At 43.9% G+C, this 9,220-nt stretch overlaps 1 protein-coding gene across 3 annotated transcripts; it reads right to left on the bottom strand.

Moving 5' to 3' along the window:
* Positions 1-551: 551 nt before the first annotated feature.
* GPRASP3 (G protein-coupled receptor associated sorting protein family member 3) lies at positions 552-8,688 on the bottom strand. Of its 3 annotated transcripts, XM_058291284.1 has the most exons (4): positions 8,108-8,688; positions 4,660-4,738; positions 4,457-4,522; positions 552-4,328 (listed from the first exon to the last, which is right to left on the bottom strand). In XM_058291284.1, exon 4 carries the CDS (start codon positions 4,029-4,031, stop codon positions 2,310-2,312), a length of 1,722 nt encoding a protein of 573 aa, XP_058147267.1. In that variant the 5' UTR covers positions 4,032-4,328; positions 4,457-4,522; positions 4,660-4,738; positions 8,108-8,688; the 3' UTR covers positions 552-2,309. The 3 variants fall into 3 exon arrangements, with proteins under 3 accessions (XP_058147267.1, XP_058147266.1, XP_058147268.1); XM_058291283.1 differs by lacking the exon at positions 4,457-4,522 and having other exon boundaries at positions 8,108-8,606; XM_058291285.1 differs by lacking the exons at positions 4,457-4,522; positions 4,660-4,738 and having other exon boundaries at positions 8,108-8,500.
* Between the last annotated feature and the right edge of the window lie 532 nt (positions 8,689-9,220).

Raw genomic sequence — 9,220 nt, 5'->3', positions numbered from 1 at the left:
TTATGGAATACTATCTGGCAACAAAATGCAATTAACTATTGATATATACATGAGAAGTCTCAAATAATTGAATGAAAACAGATAAAAAATACTACCTGCCCTATGATTACATTTATAGAAAATTATAGAAAATGAAAACTAATCTATATTGACAGAAAGTAGATCAGTGGTTGTATCTGGAGGGAGATAGGGAGGGGTAAGAGTTAAGGATTACAAACGGGCATGTGGAAGTTTTGGGGGATGATGTATATGTGCACTATCTTGATAGAAGTGATGGTTTCATGCATGTATACAAATGTTAAAACATTATACACTTTAAATATGTACAGCTCAATATGTCAATTTTACTCCAATAAAACTATTAAATAAAAAGCATGTAGCATATCTATATAATATTGAATTGGAAAGAAAATTGTTTAAAAGCATAGAACACTGCTCATTTTTGCAAAAGAATAATCTGAGATTATGCAAATTAGAGACTATGCACTGAAAAATTAGAAAATTATACACCAACTATTAACAAAGGAAAAATATTAAGAGATTCAAAAGTATACTGTAGAAGTATATTTATTGACATGGAAAGATGTTCACAATATACTGTTAGTGGTGGGAAGTTATGTTACAAACAGTATTTACAATATGATCTCATTTTAGTTTCTCATCTAAAATCTCAAAGCTTATAGCCTGATATTTTTGCACAGTGACTTGTTCTTTAGCTCAGATGATAGGTTGTACTTCCCACCTTTAGAGAACTAAGACATGCCCATAAATTCTGGGAATGTTTTCTGGACCAAACTTCCAGAAATCACTATTTTGTTGATTGAGGCAGCAGCCCCACTCCTAGCCTTCTTTTATTAATTGTTGAAGCTCTATTACTGGGTCTAAATTTCTCCAATTGAGTTTATTCCATACAGCTTTAGCTGGTAGAAATGCAGAAAATGTACCTGTTTACTATCATAAAATGAAGTCCTTTGGCCTTTCATATGACTCACAGGAGAATAAATTATAAGCAGTAAATTAATAAAAATGAGGTATGATTCTATAAGGATGAGGAAAGCAATTATCTTTTTTTTTTAATGCAGTGTATGAAACAATGCCCAGAATTACTCCAGTTCTTTGAAAAAAATACATATGGCTAGGTACAGGTAGAAAGGATATATATATGGTTTCATTTGTTTTAGACTCCCAATATACATAAAAAACACAACAAAATTTTGGGCACCTACTGTTTCCCAGACACTGTTAGGACAAATCCATAACTTCACCCCAGACTTTTCTCCTGACCTCTAGCCAGGTAAAGCTAGATGCCTAACAGGCATGTCCATTTGGAGGAAGTTAAATATTAAGAGCTGCAAGACCTAGCAGGGACATAAATCACACCATTAAAATCAAACAGTCCCTGAGCCCTAATGGCCACAACCTAAAAAAGTAGACTATGTAAAAGTGTGGTGAGAGTGGGATTTAGTGTCAGACAAAACACTATGCCACTTTGCTAGCTGTGGGAAACGAGGAAAAAAGTCTTTAACCTCTGTAATTCTCATTGGAGGGTAACTAGAATGAATTAAAATAAAAAACAAACAAAAAACTGGTATCTCACAGAATCATTGCAAGAACTTGAGGGGGAATATCCTGTAAAATACAGTGACAACACAGTATCTGACTAGAACAGACACTCAAGAAATATTTACTCTCTCAACTTATCTCCCTCATCTTCTGTAAGAGATGACTTTGACAAATGAAATAGCCTAAAAATCAAAGAGTTATAAACACAATAAACATTATATTTGGTCCAAGATTCAGGTCATTTCTGTGTTGTAGTATGAGCTGTCTGATGCAGGTGGAACAGCAGAGTCATTCCTCTCACATTGACAGCCTATAGCAACCCCTTCCTCTAAATATTGAGAGTACACATTTGACAATTAACATATATGTTCGAGGTACTATAAGAAGTGTTTATTCTACAATTATATTATAAATTCAAAGATATTTTCGTCATTTGAAGCCACAAATGGATCTAAATAGATACTAATGAACAAGTTAGCTTACTTATGATGAACTGGTTTGCCATCTTGAGTAAAATGTTAAAAATCTCCCAATTTACACAAGCTAAAAACTGGTATTTTCAGGTCAAGATGTAATATTCATTTGATAACCAAAAATGGTCTAGCTCAAAGACTGTCACAGGTGAAGGATGAAATTTATAATGTGTATACTGTAATAACCAAAGTATTATGCAAGGATCTTTAGGAACTTAGAGTCAATTAAGAGTATGGAGACTGTTCAAAGTTTTCTTTTCTCTCTGGCTCATTTTACATTGTTTCAATAATCATTTTAACTTCACGGAATATGGCCATGAGCGTATTATAAGTCAAGTGATCGACAACTACATTTGATCTCTTTCTGATATGCTCCTTTATATTAGTAAGTATGGCCATAGCACTAACGAGATTGGCTTTTTCCTCTCTTTGGTTAAAGATGAGTTTTAATACTGATAATGACTTGATATTGATCATGTCTCTGGCTGCAACTGGATTTTCAGACATATTCAAAAGCACTTTCAAAACAAGATTTCTGGTTTTACAATTTCCCTGGGATAGCAAATGGAAAAGCTCTGAAAAATAATTGGCAACAATGTAATGATGGTCAGAATCAGTAGTCAGTTGTCCTAATGTCTTTAATCCAGATTGCTGTCCAGGGGAATTCAAGGGAAATAACAAGGTTTCTTTACACATATGCTTAACATGTAATTCAACCTTGTGTTGTCTTTCATCCCTTGAAGGGGAATTCAGAGTAATTACAACCCTTTTTTTCATTTCAGGTGAAGGCAAACTGAGTAAACTTTCAATAAGTGTCACCACACCTACTTCATTAATGAACTCCTGGGCAAACGGATGAATGTTATTAATACCCATTGCAATTTGAGCTATTTTATGAATGAGAGGATCAGTAGTTGACTTCAGTAAGCTAACAAGTTTTTCAAATTCCTCAGAATCCATGCAGCATTCCATTTTGCAAGGGCAAGCAAATGGCTTAATCCCATTCAACTCCCTGATCCTTATTTGGCGTCTGATTTCCTCTATGGTCTGGATGCAAGGGTCAGAACCAAATGGGTTTTCAGGCATAGAATGTGTATATGAGGAAGCATTTCTAGAAGGCCTGACTGATGCACTAGGCATATAATGGGTACTTTCCTTCGCTGAAGCCAGGACAACATATGAAGGCAGCCTTGTTTCAAATGGAACCTGGGATCTAAATCCTAACACTGCTGGAGTTACAGCAGGGGCATTGGGCCATATAGTTACCTCAGACCAGCTCTTGGGCCTATTTTTTTCATTAATTTCATCCACAGGCTGGGGCCTAATTATCCTGCTCACAGGTCTAGGGTTAGGATCAAAACTAGTATCATCTCCATCCCAAAACCAGTTCCCAATAATGTCCTCCTCCTCCTCAGCCCTTGGCCGAGGCTTGCAGCTGACTCTGGCTGCAGGCTCTACACCCAACCCCACTTCACAGGAGCTGGCACCAGTACCAATTTCATCTTCATACTTAGCACTATGCCTATTACCAGCCACTTCCCCATTCCAAAACCAGGAACCAATACTAGCCTCTTCCCCAGACCAGAACCAGGAATCAATACCAGCTTCATCTTTACACGTGGATCTAGACTGAGCACCAGCCTCTGTCACAGAGCAAATTCCAGATACCATAGTGGCCTCATTCTCAGCCCTGAGACTGAAGCCAGTATTGATTTCCTTTGACCTGACCCAGGACCTACACATAGCCTTAGGAAGAGCCTCATGCTCTAACAGGGCTCTTTCCTTCATCTCAGCAACAAACCTGTTCTTAGAAACTGCCTTCTTACTTACTATTGCCACAGCTTCAGATCCTGCCTTGGCAATTGCCTTGGCCTGAGTGTTGACTACAGGTATGACTATGCCAGTAACCTCCCTCTCTGCTTCATCTTCAGCCTTTACACCAGCCCCTTTTTCAGTTTTAGCCTGTTCTCCAATCTTATTCTCAGCCCCAGTCATGGTTGAAGCCCAGTTATATAGCCCTATCCAGTCTTGGACTTGGTTTTCAACATGTCCCAGGTGAGAGTCTTAACAGTTTCACTGGGTCAGGTTATAAACTTGGTAGCAAGAGTTAGAGTCAATTGTCATCCAACAGTTACATAGTTTCCTTTCCAAACACACAGTCTCTGTCACTAATATAGACAGAAGGCAGAGGCACTCTCAGGCTGGAGGAGGATGATGGTTCTTTTGTGAGACCTGTTGAGGGTATGGTCTTCGGCCACTCCAAGGCTACCACAGCTATCATTGGAGATGGACCTGAGGTGGAAGAAAGAAATGGGACTTTGAGTCTCTTCCAAATATATTGCTCTATGCACAATGAAGGACATTAGAAAGTAGAATTAACTGCATAGTAGGACAAATGGATTAGTAGAAAACTCTGTTACCTCATTTTATCCCTTCCACACTAATGCCCAACAACCTCAAGCCCAAGGGATACCACTCTCCTTTCTCTGCAACAAACAAGAACAGCGTTGGTGGGAAAGCTTGTTCAGAGTGAGAGAAATGAAAAAGTACCCAGTCCCTCTGGACCCATGCTAATATACAGACCCTAAAGGTCTACCCAGGCAGACTTCATTCTCACACCAACCTGCACTAATCTGGTGCAATTTTCTCCTTCTTCCTTTCCTTCAGTGTTGACAAGCCCTATAGCAGACACAAAGGAAGACCTATGGACAAAAATACAGAAGCGATTGGAATTTTGAATATTTGGTAGACAGACCTGCACTTGGTCTCTAAATCCAATACCTGCCTTTCCAAACCTAGAGGCCTGATTATTTAACATTTCTAGCTTTTTTGGTTTCCTTCTCATGACTCCCCTCCCCATTTACAATCCCAACATCTACCAGTTCCTTACAGACATGATCCTGGTTCACCCCACCCAATTTCCTGTACACATATGTAAGGGCAAATGTGTCTGGAAAGTTGGAAGACAATGGCTCCAAGACATGATCTGGTCTCATCCACTTGCCAACACCCAACCCACCAACCTCAATCAACAGAGGTACTCATGCTCACACCCACCGTGGGTCCAAATTAATAATTTTTGTTCTCTTTCTTAATTTACTTCCAAGAGAACAGCGACCTACAGATGTCTACAGGAACCTAGAAAGGGAAAGACCTATTTATACAGAAAAAGACAGAGGAAAGAAAACCGGAGACCAAGGGATTAGTGGACGGCCGAACAACCATGACAAGCATTACAACATTCACCTTTGTGGAGAAAGTGGCCATGGTGGCTACTAGGGGTGGGGAATGGGAGGAAGAGATGAGATGTGGCAGTGTTTTCGGGACTTGGAGTTGTCCTGGGTGATGCTGCAGGGACAGTTACCGGACACTGTATGTCCTCCCATGGGCCACTGGGTGGAACGTGGGAGAGTGTGGGCTATGATGTGGACCACTGACCATGATGTGCAGTGGTGCTCAGACATGTATTCACCAAATGCAATGAAATGTCTCATGATGATGGAGGAGATGGTTGCTATGGGGGGAGGAGTGGGGGGAGGGGGTGGGGGGTATATGGGGACCTCATATTTTTTTAATGTAATATTAAAAAGTGAATAAAGACAAAAAAAAGACCTAAAAAAAAAATTCACCTTTGTATATTCAATAACAAGTATTTCACACCTGTATGCTCCTCCCACATTATTCTTCATGTGGGACTTATAGCCTATCCAAATAAACCACCCTCCAACATTAAAGTAAGTCATTTGTTAGCTCTAAATTGGGTCAGGGATCGAAATATGGAGGCAAGAAAATGTTGTATTAAGAAGTGGGTGGGCCCGCAACAGCAGCCGCTGCATTGGAGGCTCATGGGCCTCAGGCTCCAGATAGTGCACTGTGACTGAAATTGATGAGGGAGATTTCCCTATGCAGATTATGCTGTTAGAAGATTATGTGCATGATAATGTCAGTGCTCCTGGATTTATGACCAATAATTATGTTCGCGTGTCTCAGTTTTACTGTGACAGGGTGGGTAAGCAGTATAAAAATTATATTCAAAGTGATAAGAATGTAGAATTTAACATCTGCAGTCTATGGTATAGTAAACTAGTTTCTGTTCTGCATGATTACTGTGATTCCACTGAAGTATAACTTTTCTGGCCACTTCTGTTTCAACATCAGCACAGTTCTGTGGTGTCACGATTGCACCCTGGTGTGGGGACCGGCAATTCTCATGCTTAAAATGAGTTTGAAGAAATTACATCTTGAGCTGATGGAAGATATTGTAGATTTGGCAAAGAAAGTTGTGATTCATTCTTTACTGGAGGTTTATTAAGAATTGGTTATAAAATAGAAAACAAAATCTTGGCAAGAGAAGAGGATTTGAATTGGGTAAAATACACAGATGACTTAGCAATTCTGCCCAAATTAGGAGCAAATGACAATTGTTGGTTTATATTAAGTATTTTCTTAACTCAATACAAGTATCACATAACTAAAGTTGTAACAGAAATCTGCTTGAAGAATTTAAAACCCAAAATTGTGCCGACTGTATAGAGCAAGGAGAACTAATGAAAATGAAGGGAAATGAGGAGTTCTCCAAAGATTTGATAAAGCTACTATCTATTATGTCAGAGCCATTGAATATAGACCTGAAAATCATCTTCTTTGTGGTAACCAAGCTCTAAGTTTTCTTCGCACCAGACAAATCAGAACACAGACTCATGATAGGAAATATGGAAAATACAAGAATTAAAAAAGAAAAAATATTCATCAGTAATTCAGCCACCTCGAAGAACACTGCTGTATTTATATTATGCAGCTTTTAGATGGCTTAAGCCGTGGATAAACTGAGGCTATACAGACTATAGGAATGATCGTGCTTGACACAGTCTTCCATCAATGCCACTTCCTAACAATAAATGAGCTGCAAATGTTTTTAGGCCATTTTGCCTCAGGCTGGGTCCAGAATTGAAGACAGTGTATGTTGTCTCAAAGTGAATCTGCATCTTTCAAGATCACATTAGAAGGTAGACAAGTTGGTTAGTCTCCTGTGAGAATAAGGTGCCTATCTGAAGCCTTAGCAGGGTGGAAAGTCATCTCCTTTGCATGGGAAACCTCCGAGAGCTGCGAGGCAAACAAGGGAGTTTCTGCTGTTTCCTAAGTGTTGAATGTTAAACATCCAAGTAGGATCATCTTAAAACACTGCCGCAAAAGGAGTGGATGAAAAGTAGAAATACAGAAGCCAGGCAGGCTCAGGAGGGAAAGGTCAAGAGTAGGGTTATGGATCCATCCTTGTAACTAACTACTTCCTGAAGGTCTAGCTTTTAGTTCAACACTTAAGTTTTCACTAGAGTCGGGTCAGGAGCATGCCACTGTGAATCCTTTGTTCACCACTAATCAAAAGTTTTTTTGGATGCCTATTAAACGTGACACCCTTTATGCCACACAAAAAAGAGGTGGATGAACATCATTTCGGTTTTACTTAGTCCACTTACCCACAAGTTCCCCCCTTCTGTAGGGTTGACACGACCTACCGCGCGGACAGGAGACTGGCATCAACCCGGCGCACACGGAAAGAAACACGGCCAAGGAGGGCTGGAAAGAAAAGCGCCCAAGCCGCGGGGCCCCACAGGCCCCTCCCAAAAATCAGGGCCGGAGTGGCTAAGGAGAACACTCCTCCAGCCGACTCCACGCAAGGCTCTGACGCCAACCACCGCCCCTGGCGGCCTCTCCCCGCGCCCCCCGCCCCCCAGAGCCTCTCCGCCATTGCTCCCTCAGCAGCCTCTCTGCAGCCTTCTCCCAGCACAGACGCGGCCTGGCCGGGCGAGGGCGCCTGGAAGCCTGGCTGGGGAGCGGGTAGCGCGGTTCCTTCCAGAGGCCCCGGGAGAATCTCCCTGACCACCCCTCCGCCCTCAGCCCGGGCCTCGTCGATCTCCGCATCCTCAGCGTCAGGGCTTCCCGGCCGCTGAGCACCTCTCTCGAGCCGGGCCGCCTCCTCTCCTTGCCAGGCTGCCACGCTCTGAGGGGCACGCCGTCAGCGTTCAACAGGGGCGACCACCTCTCCCCCCCCCGTCCCCTTCGCCCGCACTTGCCTCTACTGGCCCAGAGCCCAGCTCGTCGGCCTCCCCCTCCTCGCAGAGGGCCTCCCCCTCCTCTCAGAGCGCCTCCCGCGGAGTCCCGCCGCTCTCAGCAGAGCGCGGTCACAATCGCAGAGGCGCTCCAGTCTCCTACGCTGCAGCACCAAATCCGGCAGGGGCTGCGCAAGAGTGCGACGCGAAAGGCTCGCGGCGAGGGTGTCGGGAAGGGGGCGGAGGGATACGGCACGAATGGGCTCGACGCCCCCTCCCAGGCCCACCGTAGTCCCGACCCAGGGGTGGGCGGGGCCGAGAGGGAGGCGGGTTAGCGCCAGCATGCCGCAGTCTGCGCGTCCCCTTACGTGGCGACCACCGCCATGTTTCTGCCCCTGGGATACCATACGCGGGAATGGCGGGCGGCTGGGGGTGGGAGCAGGATCTGGAGGTCGGGAAGAGCCGTGCCTCCCAGAGCAGCGGATGAACACCGAAACCCCGCTTGTTGTGTCTGGTAGCGTGTGTGTGTGCTGTGCTCCCTCCTGCTTTATACCTCCCCACCTCCCCAGCCCCATGCAGCCCAGCATCCTTCCAGGACGCTGACTGGGGGCGGGGAGTCCGGAAGGCAAGCTGAGGGGAGAGGCGACTCAAGGCAGACCACCCCGGACGTCTTGGGGGTGGTCGCTCCCATGTTGTCCTGGCATCGCTTCAGTAGGACAGGAAGAGGAGGAGGGAAGGTAGATCTGCCCTTAAGGGAAGTGTGGGAGATGGGGGTGGGCATAGAGGTGGTGTGCGGTCCCTCCCATAAAGGCCTCTCCACTGCCCTGCTTCTCAAAGAGTGGAGACCTAGACTTCTAACTCTGGGAAACAATCCACTCCTGTCTGCACCAAGTGTCATTCTTTCTGCCACACTGCTTTTTTCTCATCATTCCAAGTGGTATGTTGCCTTGGTGTTATAGGGTCACCAGTTGCCCAGGAAATAGGCCGCATGAGATCATACAGTCTTTTTTCTCTGTCTCCCCCAGTCAGTCTCAGGCACCAGGTGTGGCCTGTCCTGACTCCTGTTCTGTTAGGGAAGGAGACCGGTATCCACACACTTACTGAAGGGAGATACTAGCTGCTCTCCTTCACTCTTCT

This window comes from Dasypus novemcinctus, chromosome X (genome assembly GCF_030445035.2).
Source record: "Dasypus novemcinctus isolate mDasNov1 chromosome X, mDasNov1.1.hap2, whole genome shotgun sequence".
In the NCBI taxonomy this organism is placed as follows: Eukaryota; Metazoa; Chordata; class Mammalia; order Cingulata; family Dasypodidae; genus Dasypus; species Dasypus novemcinctus.
This window is presented reverse-complemented; position numbering and strand designations above follow the sequence as displayed.

Bases quoted from the DNA above. Each gene is read 5' to 3' on its own strand.
- GPRASP3 (XM_058291284.1), bottom strand. From the start codon at position 4,031: ATGACTGGGGCTGAGAATAAGATTGGAGAACAGGCTAAAACTGAAAAA.